We start from the raw sequence: 15581 nt of genomic DNA, 5'->3' as shown, positions 1-15581 counted from the left end.
CCGCTCACTCAGCTCGTCACCCATAGTCTTGGCAATCAAGTTCGGGATATCTACCGACCATGCAGGCCACGATGTCACGAAGTTTCTCTTCAGCGGCGCCATCTCAATGGCGCGGTAAATCTTGCATGGTGTCATGACCTCCTATTCTGGGATAATAAGCCGTTGATCCCCCTGCTCGTCGCTGTTTGTGGGGTCCCCGCGTGAACATGTTTTTGTGCGGGGAACAAGTCGACGCGCTTTTGCTTGATTGGGTCGACGGAGAGGGTAGCTCCGAAAATGGCTTAGAGCTTGGTTTGGCAGAGAGGAATCCGGACTTTGGGGTGATCTTTTGCCTGTTTGTGACGTGGCTTCAGGTATATCAAGTTCGCGGAATGATACCGTGGAAATGGTTAAGTTAGTCCATTTGGTTGGCCCTGGCAGTCTTAATTGTAAGCTTAAAAGTTGATGCGCTCCAATCGTGAGGTCGCAGGACAAAGACAGAATACGTTTCTTAATAACCTAGAGTATCTATTGCGACTGACTATTATACGCAAGGTATACGGAGTACTGGAGAGAATTCCTCCTGTATCTAGATGTTGTTGGGATGTAACGGCCTACCCAGCAGCATGGAGAAATAATACTTCAAGCAGCAAGTACTATGCCGCAAGCTCAATCACAGCACAGGGTTCACTCACTCGGACCGGCTTCAAAACAAGAAGCTTACCTTAACTTTAGAAGTTTATGATTGCGAGATGGCAAAATTGCAAAAAGAAGCGGATAACAGTGGGAATGAACCACCTAATCTTGGACGAACAGGGAATCGAACCCTGGACCACTCCCAGATTATTCAGATGAATTATGCTAAGGGAGTATTATACCACTAAACCATTCGCCCGCAACGACTTATGATTGGATAGCAGAGCTTCAGTAAGTACGCAATATATAACTGATATTGATCCTGAGCACGCACGATTCTCATACAATGCGTTACCAACAGCCCTAGCTGCCATGCATGAGGAAATTGCAATCTTCAATCATCTGTCCTCAACTACATACCATCACGCAGTTTGTATTACTAGCCTCTCAAACCTCATAGCCCTGCATTCTGCATTGTAGAGAATGGTTGACAAAGATCCATCATCCAACAGGGCTGCGATGTCTCAGTGTTGCCTGACATGCATCAAGTCTCCCTGTATGGATTGGTAAAGCAGTCAAGCCACTTCAGCAGGGTCGATCCAACCAACAGCAGAATCACGAAGAAGGACCAAGTCCTGGCTAAGATCAGAGCTCGGGTAAGATGGAAGTCGGCATCCGTGTCCGTGAGCAAGCCATCCTTCATGCAGGCCGCTGCTGAGGCCTATAGGGCACGGATCATTCCCCAATTGCCCACATGCGGTCCATGTTTAGCTCATGCAGGCGTCGTCTTGATGGCTAGAATTCTCCCCTCTTGCTGAAGATATGATCAATGGTGCTGTTGGTCAACATACACCTTTCTATCGCAGGGAAATGATAAGCACAGAATTGCGCGTCAACTGCTCATGTATCAACGGATACAGAGCATGTAGCTTGCGTAACATGGAGTAGCAGTACTATCGGTGGAAGCTAGCAGACCGTGCCGGTTGTGTAGATTAAGGTTGCTCCAATGCGCACTCGCCGACCTCTTGATACTCCCTCTATCAATCTCAGTCGCGAAGCTGCCGAAGATCGGCATCAGTTGAGCCTCTGAGTGAGTGGTATATTGCTCTCAAGGACTACTGGTAACTAAGTGTCAAAAAGACAGATTACGGGAACAGCTGCATCTTACCAGAGTAGCACAAGTTTGCGAAATCACGAGAGTTAGTACGGGTCTGCTCGCCATGGTCTTACGCGCGAAACGTGTCGGCCACGTGGAAATTGGAACTAACAAGTAGCTAGGCCAGTTATCCGGGCAGAGACTGCCAGGGGCTCATGAGTCAGTGCCAATGAACAGTCTTATGAAGGTTCTAGCAACTGCCGGTTTGTGACTTGTTTAGCTTGCATAATCAATGCAGATTATGAGTTGGTGGCGGCGTTACGGTCTCGTGTTCGCTGGCGTCTCATTGGTGGTGTTTGTGCTAGGCTGGGGAATACGCGGTTGGCATCTAGTTACCCGGGACTCATGATCCTGCAATTCATGCGATCCAAGATAAACAGCCTGAGCCGCATTATCATGGTGATCATCCGTGATCAGATAGACTGTCGATGTTCGGGAATTTTAGGAGCCGCAAATGTGGCTTTGGGGAGATAACAAGATAAAGTGTAACTATCGCGACGTTCTGGTAAATGCCATCTCAAAAGCCCAACGAAAGCCGTCACGGACTCAGGTTCCCACGTGGGTGAATTTTCCTCAAAAAGATTACTAGGGTATTTTCAGCCCTGAGCACAGACAAGCGGAACTCAAACCCACTCATCATTTGTGATAGTGACATTGTAGCGCAAAATGGTGTATCGGGGTTGAGGCAGTTGTCCCGCCGTTCTACATTATTGAATCGGATATCTGGGGCATCCGCAGAGGATCGACATGCATTTGATTCAGAGGACGAAAGATTGTGAGCTCGACTCCGTAGTCTGAGCAAAAGTGCAAAATGAACCCGGACTGTTGGTTTCTGGAGCTAGTCCAAGGCTCCGTTGTCTGTGGACACTTTTGCTGATGAAGCTCATAAGCATAAGCGACACGAAATACAGAAAGGGAACGATCGGCGATGATGCGTTTAGATGAAACGGGCAATGCAACCACCACGTCAAAAAGGCCAAGTCAAGGGTCTTTCTAGAAACAGTCGATTTCTTCGGCATCAACAAGCTTTGCTCCAATTCATGCGTGCATCATGGAGAAATCGGTCGAAGGGAGATCTCGGAAATCCCGCGAGCCATTCTCCCAGATTGACGAATCACCTTGATCCCCTTGGCTCTTGAACCCAAGTGGAACCACTTTTTGGCGCCATGGAATCGTAATTTGCGCTATCTCGTTTAGCCTCCTTGAGCCTCAAAAATCAAATGGTTCACTGAGTCGTTGGGTGAGGGGAGCGCATCATCTCACGGCCGAGTCGGTTGGCGCCACAGTAGATCTGGTCCGTCCATTGATGTTCGGTTCATGTCCATGCCCATGTTTCCATGGGGGCTTGATCATGTCACGCAGCGGAACCGCAGGCGCAATTTGCTTCAAGGTCAGCCAGCATCAGCCCAAGTGGGTGAGCGGAGCCGGCGGTGTCGCTTCAATGATGCATGTCGATCATCGGTGAAGATCACCAACAACAAACAATCCAATTGTGCAATTGACAAGGGCGTTCCAGCTAAAGGGGAAAAAAAAACGACACAGCAAAAGAGCAAGGCCGAATTGCCGCGTGGTTTTGTCCCCTATCTAACCCAACTTTAAGGGTAACCTTTCCCGTGTCTCGAGAATTTTCCTAGATTGATGGAGCTGTTTTAGGCTCCCAAAAATGCATGATTGGTGGAACAGATGCTCCCAAGCTCTAGACAGATGCTGCTAGACTGGACTTGTCCTAGAAGCAAACCTTGTTCCTTCGGTGAAAGGTCATGGCCACAAAGGTTGGTCCCTTGCAATGCAGAATCAAAGGTGAGCCGGCTGACATATGCTTGCAGTAAACAAAGCAATAACATGCGAGGCTGGGCTGTTTTGAGCTGAGTTATCAGGGCACACCAGAGAGGAGAGGAGAGGAGTGCTTGGCTTGGTGGTCACTGCTCCACGGACTAAAGGAAGCGCCCAGCCTCTGCTGCAAGATCATGCTAGCAACATCTTATGCACGTGGATTAATCAACAGCCTAATCTCCATCTAGATCTAGTCAGTCGCGTGGTCGGACGGCTCGCCATGTGGTTCTCCGCTTCCCACGAGGAAAAGATTCTGCACCCGCTCGCTCAAAGAGGAATCGTTCGGCGGCCGCACGAGTAATGTAGGTCCCCTTTCCAATCCTTTATCATCTCCGGCTCCGCCATCGCATCGCATCGCACCGTCGCCCGGACCTGCTATCGCCCGCTCAGCTGTGCTGCTTCATTCATTCATTCATCCTTTTTCTGCTTCTTCAGAGCTGAAGTGATGCTTGACCTAGGAGGTTCTACTACTCTGCAGAGGCGAGCTTCAACGCAGGTACCCAGCATGTCAAAGGGAACAATTACACAGTCGTCGTCGCGATTGCTATGCGCGTCAAACGATGACCGACCGCAATCAAAGGTCGGTACTTGGCTCCGGACATAACACCGGCTATAACAACAGCATTTTGCTTTTTTGTTCAACACCACTAACAAACTGCAAACAGGACCTTCAGGACCTCTTCTCCGCCCTCCTCGCCAGTCTTCTCCCTCTCATCCCTCACCGCGTCCGCTTTATCAAGATCGAACACACATTCCTCGCCGAAGATGCTATCCACAACCTCGGCAATCTCAAACTTACCCAGTCAAATCGTATGCCTGACCCTAGCAACCCATCGGGCACCGTCGTCTCCACCTCCACAACAACCTTCTCCATGAACAAGAACACAGCCCGAAATCTGTGTCAGCAATTCGTCGATGCCCGATATATCGAGTCTGCCGATGGAAAACCCGACCAGGTGTTTCAACAAAGAGGTGGAGTATGGAGACCAACGTCCAAGGGTATCATGATCTTTGACTGGTTCTGTCAATCAAATGGCCTTTACCAGGACCAGCTTAGCGAGCTGCACTGTCTCATCACAGGGCCTTTGTTGCATCTGGAACGAGATGTCAAGACCGACAAGTGCCATGTCGATCGAGCCACCACCGAGGTTGTCTTCTGTCGGTTGATCGGTGTTGACGGACGAGGCAAGAAGGGGCCTTACTCTGAGGGTGCAGTGGGTATCCGACTCCAACCAGAGCGTAAGGTGAACGGGAAGACATATCATGATACTTGCACTGGCCAAGTGATCGCTGAGTGGCTGCGAGACAACACGACATGCGCCGACCTTCGAGAAGCCGTCAACATCGCAACCCACTTCGTGCACTACAACCTCATCGAGTCAGTGACAACAGACATGGCCTACATGAATCAATTCGCCGCCTGCAAACTCTTCCAACCTACTCCCATCGCCATCTATCAACTATCCCAACGTGGTCAAGACCTTGTCGAGACCAGCTCATCGAGTCGCTGCTCATCACAAGGTAAGACAGACTCATCATCAGCAAAGGGCGGCGTCAACGAGAGCAACCGACACAAGCTTGAGAAGATCCTCCTCGACCCTACGCTGCGACTGTTGTTCCGTGAGAACCTTCGAGAGACCTACTGTGAAGAGAGTCTTGCATTCTACGAGCAGGCTGATGAGATCATTCGGGACTCCAAGGCCATGCTTGAGACTATGGTGAAGGATAAGAAGGGCGATGATGCAGCGAATGAGCTTCTTTCTCAAGCGCATGTTGTCTTCAATACCTTCCTCGCACCTGGGTCGCCGCGAGAGGTCAACGTCAACCACAAGATCCGATCAAGTCTTGCTCAACGGATGACCAAGGCCCAGGCACTCGATGCCACAGTAGCAGATACCTTGCAAGAAGTGACATCATTATTGGAGACGGCACAAGATGCTGTCTTCAAACTAATGGCGACCGTAAGTCATTCCTCTTACCCTCTGCAACACCATACTAACGGATTCCAGGATTCTGTGCCGAAGTTTCTCAACAACCCAGCAGCCGAAAGCCGACTTGTTCAGGCTGGCGTGCGATGATACCCTAATTTCTTTGGACATGTTCGATGTAATACAGCGAGCGAGCATAGCTTCACCAACCACATTACCATTATTCCAATGCTTTTATTTCCTTTGTCGCATAGCAATTATACGATGGTTGGAAATGATTCCCCCCATAGATTAAGATAGACGGAGATTTTAGGTAGAGCTGACTGCATGTCATACTACAGGGACTTTTTGGGGGCCGTGTAACATGGCATGACGCATACTGCATAAATTCAAATAAGGCTGTGAGCATCAATACAAGATTTTGAGCCCCCCTCCATTTTCAATCCTCTTCGTGACATCATCTGAAACTCCTTCAAAATGAAGTTATCGCAAAGTCATTTGTCGCCTCACTTAAGAGGCCATCACAAAGCCGGGAGTTCGAATGCGTCTTCGGATCAGATTGAGCTCCTGTCCCCATACGAATCTTTCAGGAACGGCAAGCCTGGGATCCCAGATCTCACTGCGGGGACGGCGAAGACAAACATCAAGTTCAGATCTTCGACAACAGACGGAAGCTTCGCCCAAAAATGGAGTGCATACACTCTAAAACCGTGGAACATGTGTCTCTTGACCGTTCTTGGTACCGTGCTAGCATGTGGCCATCATCTCTTCTACCTAAGCCTTGACGGACAAGAAGCCACCAGCCAATCTCTCATGCTGCGATACGGTACAATAATTGCCTTTGCCGCTAAGGCAAGCCTAGGAACCGCTGTCGCTATGGCTTTTCAGCAGCGTGCATGGCTAATCGCCCGCCATAAGATGGCGCGTCTCGAAACAGTTGATGCGGTATTCACATCCAATAGCGACATCTTTTCCCTCTTGACATGGTCCTCTATCAAGAACTCTAAGATCGGAACCCTGCTAGCTCTCTATTGTTGGATCACACCATTATTGGTGGTTCTCACAGCTGAGACACTGGCTGTCGTGGCCGGAGTCACGGAGGAGCTAGTGTCGTGTCCATCTGTCCGAACGCTAAACTTTGACAATGAGGCCAACTTTGATTGGCGTGAGAGACCAGTTGTGCATGGTCAGACACTCAAATCTGTATCGCATTTCAACACTACTGGTTTAAACACGAAGCCCAAAGACTTCAACTCGACGCATTTTGACTATTTGAACGCGGCGAGTTCCATGTATACGTCTGTTGTGTCGAATAAGGCGGTCTTCATGCGTGAACCCCTTGTGAGAGATGAGTCGGCAGAAGAGGTATGCTCCGACGGCTGGAACTGCACGTATGTTGTTGACTTCCTGGCACCTGGGTACAAATGTGAAGAGTTGGCTTCTGGTGTTGGTTCGAAGGTGAAGAAGCTTGGTGACGCTGAGGCGCCTTTCAATACCTCGATTCTTGCGCCAGAAGGGTCATATACCTTCATTTCCATGGCGGCCAGGGAGAACTACACCACATATAGTTGGGCACGGCCCAAGAATTTAGGTGTCTTCAAGAATGAGCCCATCATATGGGTCGGCTATGCAACCGTCAAAGACATAAACAAGCCACAACCAAGAAATAAGGAGGATAAGAGCTGGGACAAAGCATATACGCCCATTATCTTTGGCTGTGAACATTACGAGGTCAACTACACTGTCCGATTTGACTACGTCAGAGGTGCTCAGTCATACAAGATAACAAACCGTGAGTATGTTAGAAAGGTTGTTAACACAACTCTAGTCTCGGAAAACACTTCCGGAAAGACATCGAAGAAGCTGTCGATTCCCGAAAGTAATTGGGTACGCCCCCAAGACTACAAGGAGTATCGCCGAACAGCTGCTTATCATGTGATTGGTGAGGGACTCCGACGATATGTCGGGGGAGCTGTCAACACGGCAAACAACGTAACAACGACGTATATTCTCCTCACATCCTTGGGGTCCAAGATAAACCCTCTTCCCATCCCAAACCTGCGTCAAGGTATCCAAAAACTCTACGAAGATTTAGTTATTTCCCTTCTCTCCGAGCCATCCTTTGTTGCTGTCGCGTGGGCGTCGAACGGGAAGCCATCGGGGACTGGGAACGGGGACGCTTCGACGAGGTATCCCTGCCGTCGGCAGAGACAGACTACGCTGTTTGTGTACAAGCAGGTTCAGCTACTATCTGTTTACGCAGCAAGCATCTTGTTAGCAGTCGCCGGAGTATTGGTTGGCATACAAGCATATCGGGAAGTAGGCGTGATGTTTGATATGAAGCCTTCCTCAATTATCAGCGCCTCGAAGAATGGGGCGCTAGGTGCAGAAAGAGGCGATACCAGGTCGGGATATGGTCTTGTACAAGAAGGGGCTGAGACAAACCTCGGAGCTTCTAGAACGGGGGGGAACATGTCCCAACAGTAGAGGCTATGGGCACCGGGAGGAACAGCTTTTGTATGATAATTGATACTCCGTGACACATGACACCGATTATAGGAAACATGATAGACTCTTTTCCTATTTTACAATTTCCCTGTAAGAGCTCATTATGCATTGATTTTCTCGCCTTTGACCAAGAATGCCACCATAGCGCCTTCGCCCATCCGAAACTCAGGCGCTCCAATGACTTCTAGGATAGTAGACATGGTGAAGGAGTGAGTGTTCAAAGCAATACAAGAGCCCGAATCATGTTTCCAAACATCCTCAAGCAGTTCTTGTGTCCGGGCAACATGTGCTTCATTCGACTCGGATCGATCAGCATGCCATAACACATCTTCTTCGGCGAAGCCTGTTTCCAGCTCATAGTCGGGACAAGAGGCTTGAATCCACTGTCTGGTTCTCCGCTTATCGCATGTATGATTCGTAAGTCTTTCTCGAAGAAACTCTTTTACTATAGGCCTAAACTCAGTCCCTTGTTCGGTGATAATGTTTCTGAATATGAGGCTCGTTGTTTTGAGGCCTCGAGCGAGCGGGCTGGTATAGATAGTATCGGGGACGGGAAAGTTCGCTTGCCGAATGCCCTTAGTATACAGCTTCCCGAGGTCTTTGGCTTGTTGGACTCCTTTCTCAACAAGTTCGGCGTCAAGCCAAGTTCTGTTTGCATCCCCAGGTAGTTTCGACCAGTGATTCTAAGGATTATCAGCTTGCTAGAATTATGTTCGACATATGGGAAGACGCATACCTTCCATTCTTCTGACCCAACCTCCTCCATCACATCGTTATGAACACCATGACCGTGTCGAGCAACCAGCAAGATCTTATGCTGGACATCTGGATCGTCTTCATGATTTAATCGCTCGACATGTTCAGTAAGCTTCGCCCATTCTCGATCATCAAGTAAACCGAGGTTTGGCTGAGTGGTGAGTTTTGAACCAGGACATGAGTGAGAGATCACTGGGTAGTCAACAAACCAACCGGGTTCGAAGGTGAACTTGTACGAGCATTTAGGGTCTGACATTGGGAAAGCTGACAGAAGTGGTGGAAACAAAGAACCTGGCTGCATTGAAGGGGGATTTGCCTGTAGTTGTATTAGAGTTCACCGTGGCAAGACAGACAGGCAACTGCAGCAAAGGAAAATTTAATGAAGCAACATGGAATGCCTAGATCATAAGAAGACTCAAGACTCACCAAATATCGATGGCTGACTTTGTGAGGCAGTGAGACGGAGGCCCCCTCGTTCAGCAACCAATGATACAACGCCAATAAATCCCGCGCTTTGCAGTTCTAGGCCGGCGTCTTGGAACACATGAAAATATTACTGGACATGAAGAGGGGAAATTTCAGCCCCAATTTCTAGGGTGAGACCATAAGAGCTAGACGATTGCTGAATCCTTTATTGCAGGTCTGCTTCTAGCATTCATTTGCTCCTTTCTATATTTTCCTGCTTACTAGCGCCCCATGGCTCTTGACTACTCAAAGTTTCCAGTCAAAGCTGGTGAATTGCGTCTTGTATCACTCAAGAGTTGGGCTGCAGATATCACCAAAGCAGAATGGAAGCTAAGAGTAGTTAGTTTGGATTCATTGCCACTATACCGTGCCCTTTCGTATAGATGGGGAGCGCCAATTGACGAGGGACCTTTCAAATCATATACAAACGAGCTTGTCGCGTCTATCAAAGCTGGGGACGGGGAGCTTAAAGTTGCCAGAAATCTGCTGGACTTCCTGATCCAGGTGAAGGAGGACGAAAAGCTGAAAGACGAGGAATTCTGGATCGACGCGATATGCATAAACCAAGGTGATCGCAGCGAGAGGAGTTACCAAGTCAGCAACATGATGGCTGAGATCTACAGAAGAGCAGATTCTGTCATTGCGTGGCTTGGGAACTCAGATACGCATACAGAGAGAGCTTTTGAGCACATTGCCAAGGTAGCTGACCGGAACAACCTTCGACTTTTAGGTATACCAACTGGGCAAACAGGTTCTGAGCATTCTCATGGAGACAAGGCTGGTTGGGAAGCCATTGGAAAGATCTTCGATCGTACTTACTGGAACAGATCATGGATCATCCAGGAACTCGTACTCCCGGAGCGCGTAACACTTCGCTGCGGAGTGTATTCAACTGATTGGCATATATTCGTACAAGCTTCCCATAACATATCCACGAGCCATTTGAAACAGTTCTATGACAATCGGTCCATCGAGGGCACGCCATCTGCCGCCACCAGTTTGAAAGCGTCCCGCAACTACGGCGTCCCGGCGATTCTCGAAGCAACAAAAGCCTCCATGGCAACAGAGCATTGGACCAACGTGCTTCTATATACGCTGATACGATCTCGTCACTGTGAGGCTACAGATCTCGGGGACAAATCATATGCTCTGCTGGGACTTATCCAAGGTCCTCAAGGTATTAAAAAGCTACCGGCGTTGCTGTGTCCTCCCACAGAAGGAAGTGACTGTAGCCCTGGAAAGACATACCTCGACGTCGCTACCCAGCTTCTTGAAGACTGTGAGGATCTGCTAGTACTTTCTTGCGCAGAGGGCTTTCGCTCTGAAAAGTTGAATGGTGCAGATCTTCCTTCCTGGGTCCCAGACTGGAGCGTTAAATATCCTCTTGGCCTCAGAGTCACGGGATATAAAAGATATCAAGCAGATTCATTCTTCTTCTCCCCAAAGATCAGTCTTTCGCGGGAAGAGAGGATTGCCCTTTGGCCTGCTACATTCGACAAGAATGAGCTTACGTTGATTATTCGCGGAGTACAAGTCGACAATATCTCTTTCGTTGCAGAGTCAAAGCGCGATGTCTTGAATGGCAAACCCTTTCCGAAACTCTTGGATATGTTACTAAGGCTGCCTGAAAAGTATGAAGTCACTGGCGAAGGGCGAATGGAGGCACTTTGGCGAACGGTGACTAAGAATACTTATGGAGAGGCCAGACGTCCTCCGCCAAAAGGATCATCAATGGGGCCTAGTTTCACAAAATGGATAAGTGAGAGAATGCAGTCTGTGTTAGTTACTCCAGAAGACGAAAATCATTGGACGAACCTCAAGGAAGCTTTTAATAAGTTCTGGCCTCATGATGCAGAATGGCTTGCTGCCAGCAACGGAAACGAGTCCGTCTCATCGATGGAGTTTAGCTCACAATTTGCATATGGGGAGTACCTTCGACCGTTCGTGACTGAGAAAGGATACATCGGACTCGGCTCACAGAATTTGCGGGAGGGAGATACAGTCTGGGTGGTGCCACGATCACGAGTGCCTTTAATATTCAAGCGTTTGAGCGAGTTTGATTCCCAGGACGATTACCATTGCCAGTTGATAGGGGGGACATATCTCCATGGGTTCATGGATGGTAGCTGGCGGGGAAAGAAAGCAACCAAAGACGACACGCAAGCTATCATAATTCACTGATCAGAGAGCCCAACCCTATTTAGCGTATATCACGTACATAATGATGCATACTATGTAATGGAACCACATATTAATTACAGTGACTAATTCGACGGTACGTTCATCCTCCGAAACATCCAACACAAACTCCAAAACTCTCACGGGAACTCACTAGTAGTCCAGCCCATAACACCTCGCCTTTAGCAGTCTAGATAGATTAAAAAGTCACTATACTTGACGCGATGTAAGTATTCATGTAAAGACTAAGGATTCGGATGATGTTTTTGCCAGGACCATACCATTGCCGTGGTAGGTGCGTTTGATCGCCGATGAACTGGGGCATCTAAGCAGCAGGGGTCTACACGAGGAGCCCAACCCATGCTGCCAGCACCTGGTCGCTTTGCCGGAGAATTAGTCTGTGAAAGCCGATACTAAATGAAGAATAATGCCTCCTTGCAAACCTTCAATCATGTCCTTTACTACATTGCTCCTTTGTTTGCGGAACGTTCTTGAAGATCTTACATATACGCGGGTGTTAGTGGTTTCAGGATAAGAATTTCCCCGCCTTGAGAAATAAAGGATTCTATTCGAGCTGTAGCGCGGTTTCAGGGCCGTATAGTTAAATGACCACCTCATCGAGGACAGGATTGATTGGAGCGGCTTCAGGTCTTCGGGTTTAGACTTTTGGCCTGATTCTCCTGGCCAGGCGCTTATTGTGGATTATTGCAGAACATAAAATCAATAAAAGTGTTTTTGGTATGCTTACTTTCAGTTATCGGTGTCTTGTACATTCATTCTTCCATTCTCTCATTTGCCAAGAGCCACGCTCGTTGACAATTTACATTCATTATGACTCTCATTTACACCATCTTGTTTTCTTTTCTTTTCCCTCTTTCCTACGCTTTCACTCATCCCGGTCTGCTAGTCACCGACACTGACATCACTCGCATCAAAAGCAAGCTCACGGAGAAAAAAGAGCCTTGGACCGCGTCGTGGAATAAGCTAACAAGCATCCCATTTTCCAGCGCTGACTACAAAAACAATGCAGTCAAAGAAGTGAACCGCGGCCAAAATGGGGAGGTCCTATGGCACGATGCAGCTGCTGCGTTCAACCTTGCTCTGCGCTGGAAAGTCAGTGGAGAAGACCAGTACGCAGAAACAGCATCAGATATCCTTGTTGCTTGGGCAGATACTCTAGAGATGCTCAGCGGGGGCGATGACGCCTATCTTACTGCAGGATTACAAGGTTATGAGCTTGCTAACGCCGCAGAGCTTCTCCGCGACTACCAGCCATTTGCAAAGAACGGGCTATCGAAGGTCATTAGCATGTTCAACAAAATATTCTTGCCGATGAATCTCGATTTCCTCAACCACGTCCTGGGGTCAGAGCACAATGTCAAGCACTTCTTTGCCAACTGGGAACAGTGCAACCTTGCTTCTGCTATGGCTATCGCAGTCCTTACCGACAACCAAACGACTTGGGACTTTGCCGTTGACTACTTCAAGCACGGTGAGGGCAATGGCGCTATCAACAACGGAATCTCAAACATAGTTAAAGAGCCCGGAACAGGCAAGGCAATTGGCCAAGGGCAAGAATCTGGCCGAGACCAGGGCCATTCCGCGATGAACTTCCAGGTACTAGGTGCCATTGGACAGCAGGCATGGAACCAGGGCGAGGACCTCTTTGCCTACAACAACAGCCGCATTCTACTTGGGTTCGTGAGCCCATTCCTATTTTGACCCGCCGTGATAAGGTCCTCTGAACTAACGTCTGCATACAGAGCCGAGTACTTTGCGCGATACAATCTTGGAAACGATGTACCATTCGAGCCCTACACAAACGGCATAGTCTCCTTCGATATTATCAGCGAAGCCTCTCGAGGTGCGGTTCGACCGGCTTGGGAGCTGCTCTATAGTCATTACGTCAACATCAAAGGCCTTGACGCTCCTTGGACAAAAGCATACCTGAACCACTCCTTGGAATCCTTTGGTGGATTTGAGGGCGGGGCTGGCTCTTGGGGAGAAGGCTCGGGCCACTATGATGGACTTGGCTGGGGCTCTCTTCTCCATCATTTGGATGAATCTGACATCCAACCGGCGAAGTCCTCCACTGCTGGCCCTGAACCAACTGCAAAGACGTCAAAGAGTCAGCCAACGTCAACGACCCTAGCGACAGTCCATACTACCTCTGCATCGAAGACTGCGACAGCTGATGAGGGCGCCGAGACCGTTACAGTAAAGCCATCTGCCGTAAGCGACCATTATTCTTCTATGACAACTGCCGCAGCAATTCCTCAAGTTACGGAAGAGCCAGGAAAGGGATGTCGTGCAAGGAGGCCGAAGACCCACAAGCATAAGGGCCGTAAGCACCACTCGGTTATGAATTAGGACGTTGAATGGGAAGAACTGTTATCAGGTAGATGAGACCCCATTGGTTAAAGATTCAGAATATGCTGGGATAGGTTTTCGTGGGATCTTCTTTCTTATGTATATTAAAATTCTCGTAGCTGGTCTACAAGGGCAAAACAAGTGATGTGGAGCTGAAGATCTGTCACTATTGCTGAAGATGATATAGTCTACAGTATATCACTTGTGAGGCAGCTCACTCATCTCTTCACAAATTCCAGCTCATATTTGCCAACACCACGCGATAGCCATCAGCATCCTCAAAAGTCTTGCCGCACTGATCCCAATACGGATTAAAGCTCGTCACAGAAACAATGCCTGCTCTCTCCATACGCGCAACTGCATCATCGAATTTCTCCTTCTCAGGCAGATAGAAGATCATGAGATTGTCCTGCGTGGGTGATCTCCCGGCGTCATGCCCACGCTTAGCAGTGAACTCAAGATGATAGCCTGCACCCTCATGACCGAGCATTAGACCATCGAAGCCATCATGATCACGAAATTCGCCAATCTTTCTGAATCCTAGACCGTCGACGTAGAAGGGCAGCAGGGCGTTGATGTTGTTTGTTGGGCGGGCCACGCGAAGGTGAGCGGATGCGATGGGCGATGCCATTTTGTCGGTAGCAAATTTGAATGAAGTCGGAGTCTGTTTAGCTAAAACCTCGGTTTTAGGTCAGGCTTGGGCTCTTTTATACTCGAATCGGGGCCCACTTAACGGTTTTCCGGGGTTGCCGGTGACTCATCTTTAGCCCAACATCTTTTGGACCAAGGAACGAGGAACCAAAAGGCGTTTGCCGAGCATACAAAAATCATATTTCGATCTGAAAATGACGTAACTAGTTCTTAAAATATACTACGCGTCCCGTGGCGCTTCTAAAATCCTTGCACTGCTCTGGTCTCCGTGATGATCAACTGCTACGGAAACTCAAAGGCAGGGTAAAATATTTTGGAGAACGGATAGAAACTACTCTCAAGTCCTGGATATCATGGAACAGGCCATGACATATACGTATCAATATCTTGTGCAAAGCCAATAATACCCCATTATGATCTGACAGTGAACTTGTCGGCAGTACCGGTAGATCCTGTCTATTTGATCGATATATGCCGAGTGAGGATGGCACATTGTTCTGCGTTGATACTACTGATTCACAGCTCCGAGTCGTCCTCACAATCCGAGATTGAAGGTATGATCAAATCCAAGCATATATCACTGATTCACCGACTTGCTCTTGGTACATAAAACCGAATTTCTCTCTTGTAAGTTTTTGATCAGCATGTTCATAGAGACCTAGTACTAGTACTATAAACACAAGCAAGCAACCTTAACCCTTCTCACTTACACCAGGCCCTATTTAATAAGCATAACCATCGAATAGACAGACATACCCCTCGTTCTACGAAGTGTAAATGCCGCCTCAACAAGGTTGCCCGATATGCCACGGTGCAGGGATATACACGCGTCGCCATTACTGGCAGCAAAGTGTGCAGTGCCCACAGACTTCGCAGCATTGCCCTCGTGTTGGCCACACAGTGAAGTGCTTCGCATACCAGCAGGCATACGGACAACCACAGTGCCCTTGCCGTGTATGCTATGGGGCCGGAACAATTATGACGTCCTTCCACCGAGATTGCCATTATCGATGCACTTGCATGGGTCACTAATAGGCCTTGTTTTCTTATGACAATGTTGGCGGCCACAGTAGAGAGGCTCGGCAATGATTACAAAAGTTAGGTAAAGGTACCATACAGAA

At 48.6% G+C, this 15581-nt stretch overlaps 6 protein-coding genes and 1 non-coding gene across 7 annotated transcripts; 4 read left to right on the top strand and 3 right to left on the bottom strand.

Moving 5' to 3' along the window:
• Window positions 1-784: 784 nt before the first annotated feature.
• On the bottom strand, window positions 785-874 carry FVEG_16460. The gene has a single exon. It is a non-coding gene; the product is annotated as a tRNA-Ala (tRNA).
• A 3145-nt stretch (window positions 875-4019) lies between these two features.
• Window positions 4020-5964, top strand: FVEG_08855 (hypothetical protein). Its single transcript, XM_018897736.1, has 3 exons — window positions 4020-4184; window positions 4270-5565; window positions 5614-5964. The coding sequence occupies exons 1-3, from the start codon at window positions 4050-4052 to the stop codon at window positions 5680-5682; spliced, it is 1500 nt and encodes a 499-aa protein (XP_018755471.1). The 5' UTR covers window positions 4020-4049; the 3' UTR covers window positions 5683-5964.
• Window positions 5965-6009: 45 nt separating this feature from the next.
• FVEG_16461 (hypothetical protein) lies at window positions 6010-8019 on the top strand (the record flags this gene model as incomplete). The annotated part of the gene is made up of 1 exon (XM_018905684.1): window positions 6010-8019. One exon carries the CDS (start codon window positions 6010-6012, stop codon window positions 8017-8019), a length of 2010 nt encoding a protein of 669 aa, XP_018755472.1.
• A 122-nt stretch (window positions 8020-8141) lies between these two features.
• On the bottom strand, window positions 8142-9052 carry FVEG_08856 (hypothetical protein; the record flags this gene model as incomplete). The annotated part of the gene is made up of 2 exons (XM_018897737.1): window positions 8142-8723; window positions 8777-9052. 2 exons carry the CDS (start codon window positions 9050-9052, stop codon window positions 8142-8144), a joined length of 858 nt encoding a protein of 285 aa, XP_018755473.1.
• Window positions 9053-9492: 440 nt separating this feature from the next.
• FVEG_16462 (hypothetical protein) lies at window positions 9493-11442 on the top strand (the record flags this gene model as incomplete). Its single annotated transcript, XM_018905685.1, has 1 exon — window positions 9493-11442. The coding sequence occupies one exon, from the start codon at window positions 9493-9495 to the stop codon at window positions 11440-11442; it is 1950 nt and encodes a 649-aa protein (XP_018755474.1).
• An 828-nt stretch (window positions 11443-12270) lies between these two features.
• Window positions 12271-13809, top strand: FVEG_08858 (hypothetical protein; the record flags this gene model as incomplete). Its single annotated transcript, XM_018897738.1, has 2 exons — window positions 12271-13136; window positions 13203-13809. The coding sequence occupies 2 exons, from the start codon at window positions 12271-12273 to the stop codon at window positions 13807-13809; spliced, it is 1473 nt and encodes a 490-aa protein (XP_018755475.1).
• On the bottom strand, window positions 13514-14497 carry FVEG_08859 (prolyl oligopeptidase). Its single transcript, XM_018897739.1, has one exon. The coding sequence runs from the start codon at window positions 14438-14440 to the stop codon at window positions 14036-14038; it is 405 nt and encodes a 134-aa protein (XP_018755476.1). The 5' UTR covers window positions 14441-14497; the 3' UTR covers window positions 13514-14035.
• Window positions 14498-15581: the final 1084 nt, after the last annotated feature.

Source organism: Fusarium verticillioides, chromosome 10 (assembly GCF_000149555.1).
Source record: "Fusarium verticillioides 7600 chromosome 10, whole genome shotgun sequence".
In the NCBI taxonomy this organism is placed as follows: Eukaryota; Fungi; Ascomycota; class Sordariomycetes; order Hypocreales; family Nectriaceae; genus Fusarium; species Fusarium verticillioides.
The sequence above is the reverse complement of the archived record's forward strand: the minus strand, read 5'-3'. Positions and strand labels throughout refer to the sequence as shown.